The 24,180-nt window shown below is 34.9% G+C and overlaps 2 protein-coding genes and 2 pseudogenes across 6 annotated transcripts; 3 read left to right on the top strand and 1 right to left on the bottom strand.

Moving 5' to 3' along the window:
- The first annotated feature begins 737 nt into the window (after positions 1–737).
- LOC126677984 (ultraviolet-B receptor UVR8-like) lies at positions 738–5,236 on the top strand. Of its 2 annotated transcripts, XM_050372811.1 has the most exons (11): positions 740–882; positions 970–1,114; positions 1,207–1,317; positions 1,412–1,472; positions 1,764–1,882; positions 2,158–2,243; positions 2,396–2,597; positions 3,258–3,311; positions 3,991–4,104; positions 4,633–4,689; positions 4,925–5,236. In XM_050372811.1, exons 1-11 carry the CDS (start codon positions 854–856, stop codon positions 5,123–5,125), a joined length of 1,179 nt encoding a protein of 392 aa, XP_050228768.1. In that variant the 5' UTR covers positions 740–853; the 3' UTR covers positions 5,126–5,236. The 2 variants fall into 2 exon arrangements, with proteins under 2 accessions (XP_050228769.1, XP_050228768.1); XM_050372812.2 differs by lacking the exons at positions 4,633–4,689; positions 4,925–5,236 and adding an exon at positions 4,190–4,585 and having other exon boundaries at positions 738–882.
- Positions 5,237–6,386: 1,150 nt separating this feature from the next.
- On the top strand, positions 6,387–10,378 carry LOC126677981 (putative disease resistance protein RGA1; annotated as a pseudogene).
- Positions 10,379–13,180: 2,802 nt separating this feature from the next.
- Positions 13,181–17,072, top strand: LOC126677980 (putative disease resistance protein RGA4; annotated as a pseudogene).
- Positions 17,073–17,711: 639 nt separating this feature from the next.
- Positions 17,712–21,167, bottom strand: LOC126677983 (RHOMBOID-like protein 9, chloroplastic). Of its 4 annotated transcripts, none has more exons than XM_050372808.2 (7): positions 20,817–21,164; positions 19,638–20,100; positions 19,108–19,309; positions 18,840–19,005; positions 18,466–18,636; positions 18,215–18,369; positions 17,712–18,097 (listed from the first exon to the last, which is right to left on the bottom strand). In XM_050372808.2, exons 2-7 carry the CDS (start codon positions 20,065–20,067, stop codon positions 17,830–17,832), a joined length of 1,392 nt encoding a protein of 463 aa, XP_050228765.1. In that variant the 5' UTR covers positions 20,068–20,100; positions 20,817–21,164; the 3' UTR covers positions 17,712–17,829. The 4 variants fall into 4 exon arrangements, with proteins under 4 accessions (XP_050228765.1, XP_050228766.1, XP_050228764.1 ...); XM_050372809.2 differs by having other exon boundaries at positions 19,764–20,073; XM_050372807.2 differs by having other exon boundaries at positions 19,638–20,073; positions 20,817–21,163.
- Positions 21,168–24,180: the final 3,013 nt, after the last annotated feature.

Below are 24,180 nucleotides of genomic sequence, written 5' to 3'. Positions count from 1 at the left end.
AATATTCTTGGTAGTTTTAAGAGTAAATGGTCCACTCGGTTAGTGAATTTGTGACTCCTAATCAAATAATTTGTCATCAAATTAAAAAGGCTAATAATTTAAAAGCATTTGACTTTTTAGTCTTTTTTTAATCCTATTATAATGTTAAAAATTTATCAATTTTATTGTGTTTCACATTTTTTCTTTTCAACTGTATCCTTAAACATCAAATCGAGTTTTTTTATTTGGCAAAAATTCAATAAAATTCTTCAAAAAGGTCAATTTGATGAAAAGATGTCAATTTAATATAAAAGGGTCAACTTGAAGAATTTTATTGAACTTTTGTCAAATAAAAAAAGTTTAATCTAATATTTAGGGTACAATTAAAACGAGAAAATGCGAAATAGATTAAAATTGACGAGTTATAGAATTAAAAAGGGGCTAAATGGTCGAATATTTTTAAGACATTATGCCAATTAAAAATGATTTTTCTTTTTACTTTTAGAACGATTAAAAATTGAGTCATTTTAATTTTTAAATTTGTTCATATCATATTATTTTATTTTTAATTGCTTTAAAAATAAAAATATTATTTTTAGTTAACCAAATGGACGAGAGTGGAGTTTTGACAATTTTAATCCGATTCGGTTTGTTTATTCGGTCCGGTTCGGTTGCACACTCCCTACCCATAACCACTAAAAAGCCACAAAAACTCCAAGACTCAAAAACCCCGCTTTTATCACTAAACCCCCCAAATAAAATAAAATAAACACTCTTTACCTTTAACCCAAAAGCAAAACAAGAACTAAAAAAACTCTATAAAATACAATTCAATCCCCATTTCTTAAACACTCCTCTGTTTCTCTTCACCTCCATGGCCACTCACACCTCTCTTATTTCTTGGTTACTATCATTTTCTCATAGTTTTGCATTTAACGAACTTCGTACTGAGTTTTACTTTTAATTTTTCTTTTGTATGTGGTGTAACAGGGGATCAGGTGAAGATGGGCAACTGGGAATTGGAACCAATGAAGATAAAGACCGGGTTTGTGCTGTTACAGCTTTAGAGCCTTGTCAAGTTCGCTCTGTTGTTGCTGGTAGCCGTAACTCTCTTGCTATTTGCCATGACGGCAAGGTTTTTTTTCTGTTACTGTTACTCTGTTACAGTGAAAAATATTGTTTTTTGGGTATGTTTTTGAAGTGGGTTTTTGTTTTTTGTGTTGAAAGTTGTTTACTTGGGGCTGGAACCAAAGAGGTACACTTGGACACCCACCTGAAACCAAGACTGAGAATGTTCCTAGCCAAGTTAAGGCTCTTAATAATGTTAACATTGTTCAGGTACTTCATGGTTTTTATAATTGGGTTTTTAAGTATTAGTGAAATTTCTGTGGATGTGAATGAATTTTGGTTGAAAATTGTTTTTTTTTGTTAGGCTGCTATTGGTGGGTGGCATTGCTTGGCTGTTGATGATCAAGGCCGTGCTTATGCTTGGGGTGTGTTATTACTGTTTTTTTCTTTGTTTTATGTTCAAGCTCAGTTATTCATGCCAATCAATCCGAGATGACAATGACATAGTTTACTTCAATTGTATGAGTTTGGATGATTAGTTATCAGTGGCCAGAAAATTGAAAGATGTGCATGATTTATAGTGACTTAAAAATTTGTGTTTTTTTCTTTTCCTTTAATAATGATTCATGAAGTCAGATTTTCTTGTTGTATTTTTGTTTATGGAAGAACTAATGCTGGGGGATTAATTTGAAGCTCCGGTGCATGATATTTTCTAGGTGGAAATGAGTATGGGCAGTGTGGTGAAGAACCTGAGAGGAAGGATGACACTGGGAGGCCATTGAGACGAGATATAGTGATTCCTCAGCGCTGTGCAACAAAGCTTACTGTTCGGCAGGTAATTGAAATAGTTGATGGAATTTTGTAGGTATGATGACATTAGCCTCCCAAAGCAATTCTTAAGCCTTCTGCAGTGTGCCTTTAAAAGCAAAACCTTGGTTATTTCAAATAAAATGTTTGTTTTTGGTCACTTTTGGTCATCAATGAGACTGGTAGTCCTAGCAAGCATGACTCGCCCTGATCTCATGCATAATTGTTCATGGTATTTGCATGCTAAATGAAATATCTTGCTCTAAATTGGTTTTAACTGTTTTAGTACTGCCAATACATTAGGTAGCTGCAGGGGGAACTCACTCTGTAGTGCTTACACGTGAAGGACAAGTGTGGACTTGGGGTCAACCATGGCCTCCTGGTGACATGTAAAGTTCCTTAATCTGTCGTACAACTTTTTTCGCATATTAATGTTGCCTGCCTTATATATATCTATTTTAACATATTTAGGAGTGTAAACTTGTTTTGATACTTTCCTGTTCCATCGTAATTGTAAATACTTGATCGCCTCTATTTACAGAAAACAGATATCTGTTCCTGTGCGGGTCCAAGGCCTTGAAAAAGTGAAGCTCATTGCAGTTGGGGCATTTCACAACTTAGCTCTTCAAGAAGATGGAAACTTGTGGGCATGGGGTAACAATGAATATGGACAACTTGGAACTGGGGATACTCAACCCAGATCACAACCTATTCCTGTCCGAGGGCTTTCTGGTCTCACCTTGGTATGTATTACATTGTCTAGTGCCCTGTTGTGCTTTTATCTTTCAATCTGCTACACATTCTTAGTTGGCATAATGCAGCATGATCTGCATGTTTAATTTTGAAAAATTAATATTCTTTGCAAACTTTGAATTTCTGATTAAGTTGCTTTTTCATTTTTTGGAGATCTTATGCTCTGGATTATATCCTTAACAAGTCACCTTTTAAATATGCTATTTCTTTTTGTTGCTATAGGGTTTTTAGAAAGTTGTAAAAATTATGTCAAGCATTAAGGACGAGTCTGGTCCATCTATGTTGCCTGGCCGTGTTAAATACTTTCAAATTTGAAACGCGGTCCTGAGTTTCCATATGTTACTGTTATCATTCCCTTCTTTGCATAATTCAGATAACTTGTGGTTTTAACTGTGAGAAAGTTGAAGGTAAAGGGATACAGAAATATTACAGGGGTTAAAATTCCTGAATTTCGTTATCGAAATGTAAAGCAGCCAGTATTTTTAATACTTAATACCTTAATTGCAGATAATATTTTCTTTAAATATGTTACTGGGAATCAAAATCACTGATTTTGTTATCAGAACGAAGTGATTTATTTTAGCATTTCTCAGATTGTTTGCTTGATCTTTCAGTTTCCTGACAGATTTTATATTGGGGTGCTTGTCTAGGTTGATATTGCTGCTGGTGGATGGCATTCTACTGTGTTAACTGACGCTGGAGAGGTATTGATGATCTTTTGTATTTTTGAGGCTCTTTTAGGTTTAGTTACTTGAGTTTGTAACTCAGTAGATTCAGTTTTAAACAATTGCTAAGAATGTGACAAGTTTTTCCTGTTTCATTTCTAAATACCATAACTTTTCTTCTATAGTAATCATACTATAGACAAGCAGTTTAGTTTAAATAAAACCTTTTTTTTCCTGAAGTTCTAAGGCCTCATTTTCACATGTTCATTGTCTTGAAATTCTGTTCATTTTATTAGGGCTTATGTTGTAGACTACCATGTTTCCCTGCCACATTTTCTTCTGTTCCATTCAGCTTAATAATTGTTCTAATTGATGGCTTCTCATGTGTGGTGAAAAACTCTTATCAGAATTAATAATGTTTTCAGCTTATTCAACAATCATGAATTACATTGATTTGCAAATGAAAATCATATCTATCTTTTTACTTGATCAAGTATCCAACTATCTATATTATTGTTTGCGTATTTTCATTTCTTTATTTCAATTATTGTTTTCCATTGCATTGCCAGACGTTCTGTTGTGGCTTATGCTGTGCATTTAGCGATATGTGCCTTTCTTTGCATCCTTAAATTTGAATTGTCTTAGAAATCATCGAGTGTTGAGTTCTGACAGGATTGAGAACAAGTCCTTATATTACCATAATATGAATTTATGGCAGGTTTATGGGTGGGGTAGAGGAGAACACGGGAGACTTGGATTTGGAGATAATGACAAGAGCAGTAAAATGATGCCGCAAAGGGTTAATCTTTTAGCAGGAGAAGACATTATTCAGGTACTTTTTTCAGCTATTAAATTGCAACTTGAGTCTCTTCGAAATTTCTATTTACTCTTCAAATACGGAATTTGTTTGGCTGTAGGCTTCATTAATCTAAGCTTATCAGCTCCATTGGTCTGACCTGTACTTCTCAGATGATTTTAAGATAAGATCCAAACGTTATATGTTCAAAATACTGTTGTCACTGTTTTAAGATAGAAGATAAGTCATGACATTTGCTGCGGTTTTGCAATAATTTAGCCATTCTGTTTTACATTGCATATGATCGCTCCTACATGTCGAGGACGAAGGTTATAGCCATTTGCATGCAGTGCATGGATCCAACAACACATGGAGCTACATCTATTTGTGTAGGATCCTGATGTTTTGGAGCTATAAACGTGTCTGCAATAATTTTTTGCATGCTACTGACTATTCCTTCTAAAGATAAAAATAAGTTATTTGATGTCAAGATATGCTCCTGTGTCCTAATATCGTCATTTTTATGAACATGTTTATGAGTAGATTGATTTGTTGATGATTCAGATATCTTGTGGTGGGACGCATTCAGTTGCATTGACCCGCGATGGAAGAATGTTTTCGGTAAGACCTTTTGCACGAAAACTTCACGAGTCCTACATTCCTGCAAAAAACGCTTCAAAAACTCTAAAATTCTATATATGTACAACCTATTTTTATTAAAAAAAAAACTTATTTCGCCGTTTCACGTTTTGTCTTTTTCGTCTCAGTTGTTTCCGTGCTGCATATATGGATTCTTGCTTTTGTAAAATTTTGCTTGATTAATTAATTTTTGCTGCTGAAAATTGTTTTCTGGCAGTTTGGTCGGGGCGACCATGGTCGACTTGGATATGGGAGGAAAGTGACAACAGGTCAACCAATGGAAGTTCCGATTGACAACCCTCCTCCTAAGGGTTTTAGCGGAACGGAAGCTGATGGACATTGGACCGCGAAACTTGTTGCTTGCGGAGGACGACACACTCTAGCATTAGTAGAATGGAAGATTAACGAAGCAGAATAATTATGCTGATGGAGATGTTGAATGTGATAAGTATAATAACTAGACAATTCTAAGATAAACTCTTCAGAACGTTAGTATACAGCAAATTAATTAGATGGTTATCTTTTGTTATGAACTATTGCCCGCTGTTTATGTTCCTGAATCCATCATCATTGGTCTTAAAATTTATTTTATTGCTCCATTAATGGAACTATGCCTACCCTAGCCGTTACATCACACTAATTTTAAGAGAAAAAAAGTTGGAACAAATGATCAATTCTCCCCTTCAACTTGCCATAAAAGATCAAAATGGCCCAAGTTGGTGAAACGGAGTAAAAAAAAACTACAACTTGACAAAATGGATTAAAACTATCCAAACCGAGTGGGATATCGCCCTCCCTACTATGTTTTTTTTTGACAATCGAATAATCTTTCATTAATAAGAATTCAAAAAAGGTATAACCGTTTCTAATGACCTGACATGGAACAAGATATAAACCTTGATTCGCAGATCACCTTACAAAATAAAATCAAAATTACATAACTGCACTAACACAATAAGATCCAATCCTTTGTCTAACAGAAGACTCACAAACTCTTCATAAAAAAAACAGATCTTTCATATAGAAAGAACAGCAAAACTTTCAAAAAAGAAAGACAATCGCTGTAAAATAGTTATCAAAAAAACTAATATAACCTATAACGATTTCATCTTCAATCTTGAAAGGTCTTGATCCATCTCTGATTTTTTGTTTGCATATATATTGAAATTGATGCGTCTCGTCGATAGATTTACCAACCAAAATGAAAAAGATGAAAAGGAGTCGGCCATTTATTTTATTCTAAAGCAATAAAAAAAAAATGGCTACCGCCAACGGCAAAAATAAACCATTGACGGCAGCCGAAGCGAAAAACAAAAGGAGAAACACTTGACGGCTAGAGTTTTCTATTTTACCCTCTCTACTATGTAAAACCGGATTTAAATTGAAACATAGTAATCATTTTCTAAGAACTAAAATTATAAATCTCATTAAATAGTACATTAAAAACCTCATTAAATACATTAAATTTTTTGTAATTTTTTATTTTATTTTACCTTCATTAATAATAGTGAAATTTTGTATAGATTATTATTTTTGGATGATTAAATGAAGAATAACATAGAGAAGTTTAATGTAAAATTATTTTAGAACTAGAAATAAATTTTTGAAATTTAAAATGAAAATGAGACTTTTAAAAATGTGACGGAGACATTATTAAATAAGACGGTTATATTTGGAATGCTATTATACGATCATGTGGCTCATATTGCTTCTCCCCTCACTCTCCCGCTCTTCGTTCTCTGTCGCTTTTGATCAGGAAATTCACTTATTGAGTGAAGCCAACAACCGAAGCAAATAAATGTCATGCACTGAGTCAAGAAATTCTCTCTCCGATCAGTGATACAATTATGGCCGATGCACTTCTTTCAGCACTTGCAACTACAATCTTGACAAACCTAGAATCTCTGATTCATGGGGAGCTTGCAATTACTGCTGGATTCCGATCTCAGCTCCGAAATCTTGAAAGCACTTTTAACTACCATCCAAGCTGTGCTCCTTGATGCGGAGCAAAAGCAGTCGAAGAATGAGGCTGTCAAGAATTGGCTGAGAAAGCTCAAAGATGCTGCTTATGAAGCTGATGATCTTCTTGATGAAATTTCATTCGAAGCGCAAAGGAAAAGGCTGCCAACAACCCATGTAAGATGTTTCTTTTCTCATCAAAACCAATTTGTTTTCAAATTAAAGATGTCCCATAAGTTGAGGAGTGTTAGGGAGAAATTAGATGGTATTGCCAGTGAGAAGCATAAGTTCCACCTGAGAGAGGAAGTTATTGTAGTAGGGGATAGAGAAGCCGGTGTCTTAGATTGGAGACAGACCACTTCACTGGTTAATGAGTCAGAAATCATTGGAAGAGAAAAGGAAAAAGAGGAGTTAATGAATAAGTTGTTGGCTAATTCAGAACAACTGTCTGTTTATGCTATATGCGGAATGGGGGGACTTGGAAAAACTACACTTGCTCAATTAGTCTTCAATGATGAACGAATTAAGAGTGATTTTGATTTGAGTATTTGGGTATGTGTATCCGATGATTTTGACTTAAAAAGGCTGACAAGAGCCGTCCTAGAGTCCATTGAAGGTCGTCTTCCTACCTTTCAGGAGTTAGATCCCTTGCAAAGACAGCTTCGAGAAAAACTGAGTGGAAAGAAATTTTTGCTTGTATTGGATGATGTGTGGAATGAGAACCGTGATAAGTGGGATGGTCTTCGAAATACTATTCAGAGCGGCAGTACAGGTAGCGTTGTCATAGTAACTACACGCATTGGGAACATTGCTCAAATGATGGCCACAGGACCTATATATTCCATGGAGAGACTGTCGGATAGTGATTCTTGGTCTTTATTTCGACAACGGGCATTTGGATTGGAAAGGGAGGAAGAGTTTTCACATCTGGAGACTATAGGAAGACACATAGTCAAGAAATGTGGAGGGGTACCTCTCGCAATAAAGGCAATGGGAAGCTTGCTGCATCTCAAAAGAAAAGAGAATGAGTGGTTATCAGTCAAGGATAGTGAAATTTGGGATTTATCAAATGAAGGAACCGCGATTCTATCTGCTCTGAGGTTAAGTTATAATTATCTAGCAGTACATGTGAAACAATGTTTTGCATTTTGCTCAATATTTCCAAAAGATTACTTGATGAAGAAAGACGAGTTGATTGGACTGTGGATGGAAAATGGATTCATTCCTTGTGAAACACAAATGGATTTGTATGATAACGGCCAGGAAATTTTTGAAGAATTGGTTTGGAGATCATTTTTACAAGAGGTGAAAGAGAAAAAATTTGATGGAACCATAACTTGTGATATGCATGATCTTATCCATGATGTTGCACAATCTATTACGGTAGATGAGTGCAAACTGGTCAAGTTTGATAAGGCATTTGTTGTTCCAAAGACAGTCCGTCACATGAGTATTTATTTGAATTCACTGGCAGCTTTTTATCAAGGCAACAACCTCTTCAGTGGACAATCACTGCGTTCATTCCTCTGGCTTGCCCATCATGATTCACAACAGCCAATGTCTTTTAGCTTGTCAGGACAGAAGAATTTGAGAGTCTTGGATTTATCCGGTTCTGGATTGGGGAAATTGCCAATATCCATTAGTAGGTTGAAACATTTGAGGTATCTAGATTTTTCAAACTCAAACATAAAAAGTCTGCCGGAAGATATAACCTCCCTCCTGAACTTGCAGACACTGAATCTTAGACATTGCCACGTGCTCTACAAATTGCCAAGAGGTTTGAAGCACCTGAAAAATCTCATACATCTTGACATTTTCAGTTGTTGTTCACTCACCTATATGCCTGGCGAAATAGGAAAACTGACTTGTCTAAGAAAGCTCAGCGACTTCATTGTGGGCGAGGACAGTGGTCATCACATTGGGGAGCTGAAAGATCTGAATCTTGGGGGAGAGTTAAGCATAAAGAAGATTGAATATGTTAAAAGTAGGAGAGCTGCTAAGAGTGCTAATCTAATGCAAAAGAAGGAACTCAGCTTGCTAAGCCTATTTTGGTCAGGAGGAGGAGAATACAATAGCAACATATCCGAGGAGGTTCTTGATGGCCTCCAACCTCATTCAAATTTGAAGAACTTAAGCATAAACAGATATCCAGGTTCACAATTTCCAAATTGGATGATGGACTTACTTTTACCAAATCTGGTTAAAATCAATTTGGTAGGTTGTGACAGATGCAAACATCTTCCACCATTTGGAAAACTGAAGTTTCTTAAGATTCTTGATTTACGAGAAATGGATGGCGTGAAGTGCATTGGGAATGAGGTATACGGGAACGGAGAAAGTTCATTTCCATCATTGGAGAATTTGACTCTCTATTATTTGGATGGGTTAGAGGAATGGGAGATGCCAGCGGAGAGTGGTAGAAACATTTTTCCGGTCCTTGAAAGTTTAAATATCTATCGGTGTCCTAAATTGGTGGAATTGCCAATCATACCATCTCCAGTCCTTGAAAATTTATACATCTATCACTGTCCTAAATTGGTGGAAATACCCATTATAGCATCTGTCAAAACATTAAAAATATGCGGAGGGAGTGAAATGTTATTAAGATCAGTTGAGAAGTTCAGCTTCATCACTAAACTAGTCATTGAGGACTATCCTGAGTTGACACTTCTTCCTGATGGATTCCTGCAAAGCCATACATATCTTGAGGAACTGATGATTTCTGATCTTAGCAATTTAAAGTCATTGACGAATGAGCTGGATAAATTAGCTTCTCTAAAATCGTTACAGCTTTATGGATGCCAAGGACTTGAAAGCTTACCAGAAAGTCTCAATTATCTAGAAGTACTAGATGCAGCTAACTGTGGAATAAAATCTTTCCCTCCAAACTACGAATTATGTGCCTATGCTTCTCTTCGTGCATTATCGTTTCATAATTGTGGAGAATTTGCATGTCTATCAGACAGAGTGAGACATCTGACTAGACTAGAGACATTACTGCTTAATGGACTTCCCAAGCTGAATTCGCTGCCAGATAGTATCAGACATCTCACTGCCCTCCGAACACTCAGAATCTGGTACTGTGAAGGATTGTCTTCTCTGCCGAATCAGATGGAAAGTCTCACATCTCTTTCAATCTTGGAAATTGAGAGTTGCCCGAAACTGATGTGTTTACCGGATGGAATATGTAATCTGGATATGCTAAGGGTGCTGAGAATTATAAATTGCCCAGTTCTGAAGAGGCGATGCCAGAGAGAGACAGGAGAGGATTGGCCAAAGATAGCTCATATTCCTGTTATTAGAATCAAGGATCAGCGACGAGAAGAGTATAGTTGAAAAGATGCGAGCACTTTTAGGACTGTGCCAAGGTAATTTTCCTAGATTCATTTATAGGCTAATTTGATGAACAGTGAGAACAAATGTAGTTTATTTTATTGGTTTGGAAGGAACTTGCTGATATATCCCGTCTATAGCAAACAAAAAGATAAAGATAATCTTGTAATAGGGTGAGTATATGAATAAAGGAGCATCAAGAAATTTACAGTAGCTGAACTGATGCAGGGAGGAGCTTTGTTGAAATCTGCTGGTCCTGCTTCTACTATTATTTATTGGATCCAGGGGTAATTCTTTGGCCTGCTGCAAAATTAGTATTAGAATAAAAATGTAACTGTATGGATGTATGTAATTATGCAATATTACACTATTTATCTTACGATTGGCGATAAATCTGTGTAAGTTACGGAAATAAATAAATCTGTGTAAGTTACGGAAATAAATAAATCTGTGTAAGTTACGGAAATAAATTCAGTGGAATAATTTTCTTCTTGCAGTGGCACTTCATCATTTGTTATTGGCAGAGGTAAGTGAGGAAATTGAACCGATAATGCAAAAGTACGGGTTTTTTGACCTTTTTTGTTGAGAATGACGTTTATTTATATTATGTGCAAGTTGAGTGGTGTCGTGAATTGATCTTATTTTTCATTCATTAATGGTCGATATTGCTTGGACAAAAGGGTGGCACTCTTTATGGCTTGAATGTGATTCGATGTATGTTGTTAATCTTTTTGAAGAAGATCAAAGAAAGTTCCTTGAGAGTTCTTGCAAAGTTGGCTTAAGTGTCTTCATTAGATTACGAACATGTCTTTTAGAGTCTCTCACATATTCAGAGAAGGTAATCAAGTTGCTGATAAGATTGCGAAGCACGGAGCCTCTTCTAGTTATTTGGTGGGATTCTGCTCCTACTTTCTGTATTTCTTCTATTCAAAGTGAATTATGTAGGCAGAATACTTATAGATTCTGCTAGATTCTTACTCTCTGTATGACATTTTTCTGGTTTATGCTTCTTCGCATATGTTGTTGTTGTCGCTGATGCTGCTGCGTTTCAGCTGCATTTCTGTTTCTGCTGCATCTTTATTTTTGCGGGTGCTGCATTTTCTGGTTCGCCTGGTCGCTTTGCTGTTTGATGGGGTAGCATTAAAGTTGTGTTCTTGCGGCTGCTCGTATTTGCTTTTGCAGCTGCAGTGAGGGCAATAATCTGAGGTTGCATTGCTCAAGTGATAGTCTTCATTTTCTTCGTGGAAGTTTGGAGTTGTTGGTCTTCAAGAAAGTGGACATCCATGTTGGTGCATAAGTTATAAGTGTTCTTAGCCTTTTGAAGTTTGGATCAGGGTCTTGAGGCGAGATGGTTTGGTTGCAAGTTGGTCATTTGGTTGATTGTGGCAATTGGACAAGTTATTCATGGGTTTGCAGCTAGTATTCAAGTTTGATAGATATTAACTTGTCTTTGTTTGGTTTCTAATTAGCACATAGTTTCTTTTTAGGATTTGTGTTAATTTTGTTGTTTCTAGTTTTTTCATATATTTTTATTTTTAATTTATTGTTGGTAGCAAGGAAAATGATGTATACGGTGTCAACCTAGTTGAGATGCTCGGGGCGTTTCCTATTTCTCGACTCCAAATTTTACGGAAAAAACTTAGTTCTGACAATTAAACTTATTATGTGCAAGTTAGTACGAATTAATAGTTTTTTGTTACTACAGCTAGGTCAGTAACTTGAGGGGTCGTAGTATTCAATAAATTTACACTGTTCATTACAAAATAGATAGAGGTTTAAGACAACATGATCCCTCAAGTTCAATCCCAATCCTAATACAAATTATTTATGGCTAATCCTCTGAAAAACCCTTACCTTTTAGCCCCAATTCAATTGCACCCTAATCTTGTAAAATTACCAATTTTATCCAAATCTTCACCTTTCGGTTTCAGTTGCACCCTCAAATATCAAATTGACCTCTTTTCATTTAAAAAGAGTTCAAATCAATACTTTAGTTTTAACATATATTTTAAATATTACTTAATGTTATATTTAATAAAAAAACTCCTTTTAAAAAAAATAAAAAATTAATAAATTTTTTTATTTAATATAAATAAAAATTATCATGTTATAAATTAATGATGTGGTAATTCAAAAAAAAATTACAAAATAATACATAAGTGACAAATGGACATTATGACAAAAAAATTAAAAAAATTAAAAACTCAAAAAATTAAAAAATTAATAAATCAAAAAGTTAAAAAATAATTTTACAAAACCCTAAATCCATCTTCTTCCTTGCAACTCCAGCCGCCATCCATCTCGAAACCACCTGCTATCACCGTCTCCTCATCTTCATCCATCACCATCATCAGATTTCACTACCGACTAAAAATGAATGTTCAAATCACACTGCCTTTTATCTCCAGCCACCACCATCCTTATTTGTTGCCGGAGAAGATGAAGTCGTTGCCGGATCCAGCCACACAAACAGACCCAGCTGCACGAACAGGCTGACCAACAGAGGATGAAGACCCAGTTGTTGGTGTTGTTGTCGGAGAAGCTGAAGCCACCAACCCAGAAGAAGAGGGAAATAAATCTGCTGCTGAAAATAAACTAACGAACGAGCTGCCGATGAAGAGGAAGTTGGTTTTTTCCATGAAAAAGAAGAGAACTTTCTGTTTTAGTTCGGACGAAAAGAAAGTGATCCTAAAACATTGTAATTATGATGTTCTGTAAAATGCCACCAATAAACAACAAATGACATTCATTAATCAAGATTGAAGTTTTCAGTACAATAAAAAGAGTGACCAAGGTTGAGAAAATGGCGAAATTAAGAAACCCAGTTAAGAAAATGTTGGTGATTTGAGGCTGGATTGAGTTACGTTTTTTTGTCCAGATTAAATTGGACAGTGGTAATATTTATGTTTATTAAATGAAAATTACTATTAATTTTTAAAATTTTAGGAAGATAGCTTTTTTATTTTAATTTTAATATTAAGGACTATTTAGAATATTCATTAAAATGTAAAGTATTGGCAAAAAGATCAATTTGATGCTTAAGGGTGTAATTAAAATTAAAAAGTGTGGATTTTAATATTTGAGGGTGCAATTAAAATTGAAAGGTGATAATATAGATATATTTGGTGATTTTACAACGTGTGAGAGTGTAAATGAATTGGGGTTAAAATGTGGGGAGGATAAGCCAATTATTTACTCTTCTTTCATCCATTCTTTTAATTTTCTCCAATCAGTGATAAAATAATGGCGGATGCACTTGTTTCAGCACTTGCAAGTACCATCGTCACCAATTTAAGCTCTTTGATTCATAGCGAGTTTGCTATTTCTGCTGGACTCCGATCTGACCTCGAAATCTGGAAAGCACTTTAACTACCATCCAAGCTGTACTCCATGACGCAGAGCAACAGCAATGGAAGAACGAGGCTATCAAAAATTGGCTGAGAAAGCTCAAAGATGCTGCTTACGAAGCAGATGATTTTCTTGATGAAATTGCATACGAAGCGCAGAGGAAAAGGCTGCCAAAATCATTAAGAACCCATGTAAGATGTTTCTTTTCTTATCAAAACCCATTTCTTTTCAAACTAAAAATGTCCCATAAGTTGAAGAGTGTTAGGGAGAAATTAGATGCTATTTCTAGTGAGAAGCATAAGTTCCACCTGAGAGAGGAAATTATCTTGAGGGATAGAGAAGCTGGTGTCTTAGACTGGAGACAGACCACTTCACTGGTTAATGAATCAGAAATCATTGGAAGAGAAAAGGAAAAACAAGAGTTAATGAGTATGCTGTTGGCTAATTCAGAACATCTTTCTATATATGCTATATGCGGAATGGTGGGGCTTGGAAAAACTACACTTGCTCAATTACTCTACAATGATCGAACAATACAGAGTTATTTTGATTTGAGGATTTGGGTATGTGTATCTGATGATTTTGACTTGAGAAGATTAGTAGGAGCCATTATAGAGTCCATTGAAGGCTGCCCTCCTAACTACCAGGAGTTGGATCCCTTGCAACGGCTGCTTCGAGAAAAGCTGAGTAGAAAGAATTTTTTGCTGATCTTGGATGATGTGTGGAATGAGGACGCTGGTAAGTGGGATGGGCTGCACCATACAATACGCTGCGGGTCTACAGGTAGTGCTGTGGTAGTAACCACCCGCAATGAGAACATTGCTCTTATGATGGCCACATCACCAATATGCTACATCCAAAGATTATCGGAGGATGAATCTTGGTCTTTGTTTGAGCAACGGGCATTTGGATTGGGAAGGAAAGAAGAAGTTGCGCGTTTGGAAACCGTAGGAAGAGACATAGTCATTAAGTGTGGAGGGCTACCTTTAGCAGTAAAGGCAATGGGAAGCATGATGCGTTTGAAAAGAAAAGAAAATGAATGGTTATCTGTTAGGAATAGTGAAATTTGGGATTTATTAAATGAAGGAAGCACAATTCTCTCTGCTCTGAAGTTAAGTTATAATCATCTGGCAGTACATGTGAAAAGATGTTTTGCACTTTGCTCAATATTTCCAAAAGATTATGAAATGGAGAAAGACATGTTGATTGAACTATGGATGGCAAATGGATTCATTCCTTGTGACACACAAATGGATTTGTACGATAGAGGCCAGGAGATTTTTGAAGAATTAGTGTGGAGATCATTTTTTCAAGATGTGAAGGAGAGAGATTTTACAGGAACCATAACTTTTAAAATGCATGATCTCATCCACGATCTTGCACAATCTGTTATGGTAGATGAGTGCAAACTGATCAAGTCTGACAAAGTACTGGTTGTTCCAAAGACAGTTCGTCACATGAGTATTTTTTTGAGTTCAGAGCAAGCTTTTCCTCAAGGCAACAAACTCTTCAGAGGTCAATCATTGCGTTCATTCCTTTGGCTTGGACCGCTTGGTTATCCTGATGATTGGCATCAGGCAATGTCTTTCTACTTGTCAGGACAGAAGAATTTGAGAGTCCTGGGTTTATTTAGTTCTGGATCGGAGAAAATGCCAATATCAATCAGCAGGTTGAGACATTTGAGGTATCTAGATTTTTCAAACTCAAGCATCAAAACTCTGTCGGAACTTTTAACCTCCCTCCAGAACTTGCAGACACTGAATCTTAGAAATTGCAATGAGCTCTGCAAATTACCAAGAGGTTTGAAATACATGAAAAATCTCATACATCTTGACATTCGCGGTTGCCATTCGCTTACCTATTTGCCTGGTGAAATAGGAAAATTGACTTGTCTAAGAAAGCTCAGCGACTTCATTGTGGGTAAGGACAATGGTCATCAGATTGGGGAGTTGAAAGAACTGAATCTTGGGGGAGACTTAAGCATAACGAAGATTGAATATGTGAAAAGTTGCAGTGATGCTAAGAGTGCTAATCTGATGCAAAAGAAAGAACTCAGCTCACTAAGCTTATTCTGGTCAGGTGAAGAAGAATACGATAGCAACATATTTGAAGAGGTTCTCGATGGCCTTCAACCCTATTCAAATTTAAAGAAGTTAAGCATAGACAGATATGAGGGTTCCCATTTTCCAGATTGGATGATGAACTTACTTTTACCAAATCTTGTTGAAATCAATTTGGTAGGTGGTGACAGATGCACACGTCTTCCACAATTTGGAAATCTGCAGTTTCTTAGAGTTCTTCAGTTAAAAGGAATAAATGGTGTGAAGTGCATTGGAAATGGAGACAGTTCATTTCCATCATTGGAGCGTTTGAGTCTCAACCATATGGGTGGTTTAGAGGTATTGTCAATGCAAATGGTGGATGGTAGAAACCTTTTTCCAGTCCTTGAAAGTCTATACATCTATCACTGTCCTAAATTGATGGAATTGCCAGTTATAGCATCTCCAGTTTTTCAAAGTCTGCACATCAGTCATTGTCCTATCCATTATTTACCAGAAGGTCTCAATTATTTGGAAACACTAGATGTAGATGATTGTGGGATAAAATCTTTCCCAACAATCAATGGATGCTCTGGATATTCTTCACTTCGTAGATTATGGTTTCGTGATTGCGGAGATTTTTCATGTTTATCAGATGGGGTGAGACATCTAACTAGACTAGAGGTTTTGTTGCTTGATAGACTTCCAAAGCTGAATTCACTGCCAAATAGTATCGGACATCTCACTGCTCTCCAAACTCTCAGTATCCGACGATGTGAAGGATTGTCTTCTCTGCCGAATGAGCTAGAAAATCTCACCTCTCTTTCAAAGTTAAAAATTTATGACTGTCCAGAACTTGAAAGCTTAGCAGAAGGTCTCAGTTATTTGGAGGAACTAGATGCGACTAGCTGTGGAATAAAATCATTCCCATCAATCAATGGATGCTGTGAATATTCTTCTCTCCGCAGATTATCGTTTATAAATTGCCGAGAATTTGCATGTTTATTAGATGGAGTGAGACATCTGACTGGATTAGAGGATTTGATGCTTTGTGGACTTCCAAAGCTGAATTCACTGCCAGATAGTATTGGACATCTCACTGTTCTCCGAGAACTCAGAATCTGGGACTGTGAAGAATTGTGTTCTCTGCCGAAGCAGATAGAAAATCTCACATCTCTTTCACGCTTGGAAATTCGGAGTTGTCGTAAAGTGATGTGTTTACCGGATGGAATAAGTAACCTGAAGATGCTAAGTGAGTTGTCAATTAGAGATTGTCCAATACTGAAGGAGCGATACCAGAAAGAGAGAGTAGAGTATTGGCCAAAAATTGCTCACATTCCTCATATTAGAATCGTGGATCATTAGCCATATTCGAGAAGAGTAAAAGATCAGCAACTTTTTGGCCTGCTGCAAAAAATTGGTCTAAATTTATTGATGTAATACATATGCCAATTATGTTATGTGATTAGTTCAACTAAAGATAAAGCATATGATTAAGCAGTTGAAGAATCTGAAGACTAAGCTATGAAATTAAATCAAATTTTTTAGAAGAAATAAATAAACAGACTTGAAAAAATTGCTGCATATTAATTGTTTGAAAGCCTTTAGTTTCAAACACAAATCCTTTGTTTTCTCACTATAATTCTGAAGAGAAGCAAGGGGGTATATAAAAAATTCTTTGTTTTGGATTGGTTTGGCCTGCTGCAAAATTAGGTTTGGAGTAAATTGTAAATTTATGGATGTAATTATATCATTTATGAATGATAAATCTCTGCAAAGTTCTAATCTGTAATTTATTTTACATCATCTAAAGGTAAAGCATTTGGTTTAGCAGTTGAAGAATCTGAAGACTAAGTTAGGAAAAATCCATTCATTAATGAAACACCGCCCAGATTAAGATCGACAAGTGAATAAAAACAGAACAAAGTCTACAAAACATTTGCAAACGCGAGACAACTCATGATACTTGTCCGGAGAATGCAATGGAATTCAAATTTTTAGTTAAGCTGATAAATTCTGTACTTGCTATGTGCGTCTCTGTATTATGGAGGCTACCATGCCATTGTTTTTTCTTCAGTTAAATGACTATGGGCAGAGTGGTGACGAAGCAGTGAGCCATTTAGAAGAGATATGGGTGATTCCTCGGTGTTGTGCGCCAAAGCTTACATTTCGGCAGGTAATTTACATTTATTTGAATGTTTAAAATGCAGACTTTATTTTATAGTAGTGTGTCTAAAAGTGAAACAACTTTGCTCCTTCCCCTTTGTCACTTTTAATGGAATTGAGATAGTGGATGGAAATTTCTAGGACTTTTTTTAGAGTAAATTAAATGAAAAGCATGACGGATGCTGTATTTGCAAAGGTATTATTATGTATATAATACACTGGTTGCCTTTATTTCCTATATAAATCTAATGATGACCGGCAGGCATCTGCATGAGGTTTAAAACATAATCGAGTCCTGTTTCCAAAACCATGCTAAATCATCCGGCTCTAACATGTCTAGAGGAGGTTCCAAAATGAAAAATAAAGAAGCTAAAAACAGAATGAATATGGCAAATAAAGCCAGGGCTTTGCAAGGATTAGTATATCCTTTAACGAGCGCAAACCCGTCATCTTGACCGCTTCTGGAAGATGCATTGTCCAATTGCAGAGTAGGGCATGTGAAAAAACCATAGATTATACCTGTCAGAATTGCTCCTAAGTGCGCCCTGAGAAATTTTAGCAATTACGCCATACTAATCAACTAAGTTATATACAATTAGCAAATTATGTAATCTAGATGATGTTAATTTGCAGCTAGATTTCAATCAGCAAGTGAAACTAACCAGTCATCGATCGGACCAAAGTGGCTCAATATGAAGCTGAGACCAGTTGTGATTATTGCCTTGTGGAACAAACTCTCTGAAACATCTTTGGCAGTAACATCTTTATTTTGCATTTGATAGACAAGCCAAGCTCCAATTATGGCAAATATAGGTCCCTGCAGACATAATCAACTATAAGTGTGAATGCGCGAACCCTCTGCTCTGACATAAATTTATAAAATGTAGAATAAAGAAGGTGACATGTTGCTTACTGTTCCACCAACAGTTGGATCTGGCGTGTGAAGGAAGCTCGTTAAGTTTCCAGAAATTCCTCCGAGTATGTAAATGATTAGAAACGTAAATGAACCGTAACCTTTGCAAACTTGAGGTCCAAAGGTAATAAGTGACCAGCATCCAAGAGCCACATGAAACACTCCAGAGTGCTGCATATTCCATTTAGTTGACTTAAAACATGGTTGAGATGTCAGAACAAAACTAATAGATTTTGTGGAAAAAATCTGCAAATGTCAGTAAACAAACTACTTTCATCGTAACACCATCACCAATATTTGGCTTTTATTGTCAATCAAGACGCATGGAAAAACAGTAACAGAATAGGAAGACGAACCAATCATCAATCTTGTACCAGAAACATTGGCGTCACAAGCCTCCACCATTCCCCCACTAGGATCAAATCGTTTATCTTTGCTCCGTACAACAATGGGAGAGTAAAGAGCTCAAATTCAGAATTTCTAACTGGACTGGCTAGTTCGAACAGGACAACGGCAATGTTTATAGAAATTAATATATTTCTGCATGATACATAGAGTAAAAAACTGGAGTTAGCCGCATTCTATGAGAATAACAAGAAACCGAGATTAACAATCCACAGAGACAGACAGAATTTAGCTTACATTATGTAGAGGTCAGAGGTTTCCTTATTTTGATGTAGAGCCTGATACCTCCTCGAACCAGTATTTGGATCCTTTGTTCTCGACCGCGTGAAACCTTTCAGCTTCTCCTCTTTACCTCTTGCAGAATCTTCATATACTGATAACAGTTTTTCTGTAGTTTGATCATCAGAAGCTGATGATACAGAAATTTTCAAGTTTGCATCTGAAGTCCAAAAGATAATTGTTGATCAGGCATCTTTCCAAGGAGAATTTCCTTGAAAGAATATGTTCTTTCCATTTGCTTTTACCTTTGACTTGGAAAATAAATTTCTTAAGAAAATTTAGAGAAATTCTACTTTAGTTAAATGCATAGCTAAAGATATAAACATCCTCAAATTTAGTTACTACTATCCAAGTAAATTATTTTCAAAAAAATAAGTAAAAATTTCCTGAGTAATCAACTTTCCGAAAAGTATACAATTTAGAACCAAGCAATGTTTGAACTTAAAAGAATTGACTAAGATGGGAGTACTTAAGAAAATATATCAAACCTTTACTGAGTTTATCAAGATAAGAATTAAGAGACTGCAGTTCTTCTGTTGTGTCAATTTCTCGGCTTTTAACAACAAACTCGGTTATTTCAGGAGAAGATTCTAATGAGGGCTGATTCGCATCACCTTGGAGTTTTCCGAAATAGGAATCTAGCAAACTCAGCTGCTTCTCATTTGTATTAGTCTTTGATGCATATGATCCCATGCTGAAATTTTCACCTTTCACACTGTAGACTCTAGGCAAGACGGATACTTCAGTAATGTTCTGGAAATGAAAAGCGCCTTGGTTGAGAGTCGCTCCTTTAGAGGCGTTCAGTCTTCTTCTTGTCGGTGTCTTCACTGAAATATCAGCGGCAGGATACATCACATGCCACCTCTTCCATGTGTCTCTGGATATAGGAATCTTGTAGCATACCGGTACTGCAGCCATGGACACCTGAAAGTTGTAAGTTTTTATCAGGAACTGCAAAAGAAAGAAAAAAAATGAATGCATAATATAGGAATACAAATGTAACAAAAATTCAATTCTTTATCGGACCGATGAACAACTGTGCATAAAATTATTCAATTCAATTTATGGCTATTATTTTAGGCCTAATCACTCAAAAAACCCTCACCTTTAGATTTTTTTTTTCAATTCCACCCCGATGTCGAAATGTTGTCAGTTTTACCCACTTTTGAATTTTCCGTTTTAAATTGTACCCCAATTTTTTAATTTTCGTTAATTTTTTTACTTAAATGATGAAATCATTCAATTAATTAAGTTTAAAGATTAAATTAAATTCTTTTTTATTCTTACAAACTAACTAAAAACCATAATTAAATTAACACTAGTTTAAATTTTTAATTAATTTAACTAAATTTAAATAAATTTTCAAAACATACAATTAATATATGCTAGACATGGATAATGTTTTTAAATTTTTTCCAAATAAAAAAGACGTTGATTTAATATCTCAGGGTACAATTAAAATACAAAAATGTAAAATAGGGTAAAATTGACAAGTTTTCAACGTCAATGTAGTATTGAAAAAGGGCTAAAAAGTCCGGGATTTTTAAGACCTTAGGCCTTTATATTAACGTTGTTAATAATTAGCATCTGGGTATTCACAAAAATAGCAGATATTAAGAAGTTGACAAGAAAAAGAACAATCATGTGTCGTAAATAAATATACATACCGATTAAGGGAACAATATTTTGCAGAAGTTGTAAGCAAATGGCTTCAGTTGCAGCAAAAGTGAAAAACTCTTTTAAGTAGGAAACTGTAAGAACATATTCAGTTTTGTAGGAATTTTTATGGTAATTACTGGCGGCATAGAGGGTGGGATTGAAAGCAGAGCAACATCAAGAATCTTGCAATTAGTGATATTTACCTTATCTTTGTTGGGCCAATCAGGAGTTGCTATGGATGATTAAAACTAATGTTAACCACTGTTTTAGCATTAAGTTAGCCCCACTTTGGATTTGCTCGAGACCCAACAAATTTGGTGCAAACGGGTACACTTCTCGGAAAATAGAAAGGGACGGATACTTTGTAAGTTTTGGATTGGGATTCCCTCAGGTTCATTTTGAACTTGAGGGGGTCATGTTCACGATCTACACCGTTCATTACAAAATAAACGGTATAGATCAAAAAAGCATAATTTTAATCAAATTAATCTACACCGTTCATTTTATAATGAACGGTGTTGAGGGAATCCCAACCCGTAAGTTTTAAGATATTTTTTCTAAAAACACTTTGGTTTATAGTTTAAAAATAGGCTTAATTCCTTAAAAAAAAAAACACCTTGCATTTTTTTTTCGTTTATACCCTGACCTTGTAAAAACACTATTTGTAACCAATTTTGAGTTTTTATATTTCATCTCTACCCAAAAGCATTAAATTGTACTCTTTTCATTTGAAAAAGAGTTTAAAACAATCCTTCATTTTTAACTTATATACTAATTAGATATTAATGTTATTAATAGTACAAAAATATCATCTTCTTCAAAAAAAATTAAAAATAATCGTAATTTTTTTAATTTTTTTAAAATATTTCCGAATTTTTTTTATTTATTTTTTTAATATTTCCGACAAAAACAAATAAAAATAATAATAATTTTTTTATTATTTATAAAATTAAAAAAATTAATTAATTATTTGGATGTATTTGATTATTTTTTAAGTTTAAGAATTTATTTGTATTTTTTAAAATAAAAAAAGTATGTTTTAAACTCTTTTCCAAATAAAAAAAGTACAATTTAATGCTTTTGGGTAGGGATGAAACATAAAAACCCAAAATTGGGTACAAATGGTGTTTTTCCAAGGTCAGGGTATAAACGAATAAAAAGTACAAGATGGAGGTTTTTTAAGGAATTAAGCCTTAAAAATAAAAGGAAAAAGAGTCATTTATATTCCTAAAGTTTGACTCGAAGATCAAGTAAGCCCTTAAAACGTGAACAACCATGGCCCCTGAATTTGACAACCAAACCCCTACTGTCTTATTTATGAGTCAAAATTGAGATCTGTTTGTTCACTTTTTAAGATGTTAGGAGCATATTTAAACATTTTTGGATATTAGAAGCTCACTTGATCCCGTTGGGAGTATAAACGATCATTTTCTCAAAATAAAATATACCCTTCATATTTGGTTAGAATATCAAGTTGATCTTTTATTTCTCGAAAAGTTTTCAAATACAACTTGATTTCTTAAAAGAATATCTTAAATAAATCTCCTTTTCTAACACCATTAGGGTATTTAAAGGACTCGGCCTAATGGCAAATCCTTCAATATGCATGAGGTATGGAGTTCGATTTTTGATTTTTCTCAAAACACCATAAAAACATACATTATATTTGTTGTGTACGAAATCATTAGCATTAAAACTAGATAACAATTATATGAACAATTATATTAACAAGAGAACAAAAAATCTGTACTAATCCGTGTACATAAAACCTGAAAATATAAACAATCATAGAAAAATTTAAAAGACGACGTCGAGAATATTAGTGGAAGAAAGACGATGTTCTGAAAATCGGCAAAAAAAGACGACGCTGCGAATATCATTGGATTGGAAAGACGGCATCGAGAAAATCAGCGGAAGAAAAACGTCATCAAAAAAATAAACGTCAAGAATATCACCGGAAGAAAGACGGCATCGAGAAAACACCGGAAAAAAGCGACATCGAGAATATCACGGGAAGAGAGACGGCATCGAGAAAACCACCGGAAAAAAGCGACATTAAGAATATCACGGGAGGAGAGACGCCATCGAGAAAACCACATAAAGAAAGACAACGTCGAAAAAACTATTGGAAGAAAAATGATGCCGAGAAATCCTCCGGAAGAAAAACGACGTCGAGAATACCACGGAAAGAGAGACGGCGTCGAAAAACCACAAAAAGAAAGACGACGTCGAAAAAACTACTGGAAGAAAAACGACGTCGGGAAATCCACCGAAATAACGCCAATCTACTATGCTCGTATATCTGAGAGGCGATGGCTTATTAAATAGAGATTTGAGAATAGATGAAAAAAGAAAGAAAAATTTGAAAGGATGAGAGAATTTTAAAAGAGACGGCTGTGATGTTGAGAGAGTGAGAAAAAATGAAAAGAGATACCTAATTTAAAAAACGTCATTTTTGAAATTACTTTGTAAATAATAAATATAGCCGTCAGTTAGCTATGAAATTCTCACCGGGCAAAAAGCCGCGATGTGGAGATTCATAAATGATACTATTGGCAGACAGAAATTATAAAAAAATGGGTGAAAATGCTATAATTTTTTTTAAATATGATATTATATAAATAATTCCAAAAAAGAAAACATTTTAGTTTTAAAAATCATGAAATACCATAAATCCAACCAAACACCCATAAGTAAGCAAGGTGAGCAAAAACCGAACAAAATCAGAAAATCAAGCCAAACTGAATAAAAGTTCGGAGTGAATTGGCAAAAGTGGTTAGTGTTGTTTGACTTGATTTAAAATTTACAAAAATTATAGTTTCCATTATGGTTTGATTTTAAAGTTCGATTCACCAAACCAAATTAAAATATTAAACTTTCATATGGCGCTAATTATTTTGGGTTTATAAATATATACATATTTTTAAAAATTTATAATTAAAATTACCAAATTTATTATTCATTAATATTTTTATTAAATTCTATAAATCATCACTAATAATTATGAATTCACGTAATTGAAATAACCATAAAACAAACTAGTGAAGTTTGATTTTGATATTTTATATTTATAAAGATAGTTTGGTTTGATGTTGATCATGTATGAATCGAACCGAACCATGCTCACCCTTATCCATAAAAATTAATGAATAAAATGTTCCTACAACCATTGACATGACACTACTGCATTTCAGCTGTTTTGCGACGGAAAATTCCGTCGCAATACATTCATGACATTTTTTTAGTGGCTATCTTCAATACATCTAATATATTTGCAAAATTTCAACTTTAGTTCCTATATTTCACATTACATATGCCCACACAATTTGCGGCTTCTAAAATTGCAACCCGGTAATCGTTTATTTTCAATTT

Source organism: Mercurialis annua, linkage group LG4, assembly GCF_937616625.2.
Source record: "Mercurialis annua linkage group LG4, ddMerAnnu1.2, whole genome shotgun sequence".
Lineage (NCBI taxonomy): Eukaryota > Viridiplantae > Streptophyta > Magnoliopsida > Malpighiales > Euphorbiaceae > Mercurialis > Mercurialis annua.
Note: the sequence above shows the minus strand (reverse complement) of the source record. Positions and strands in the feature narration are given on the sequence as shown.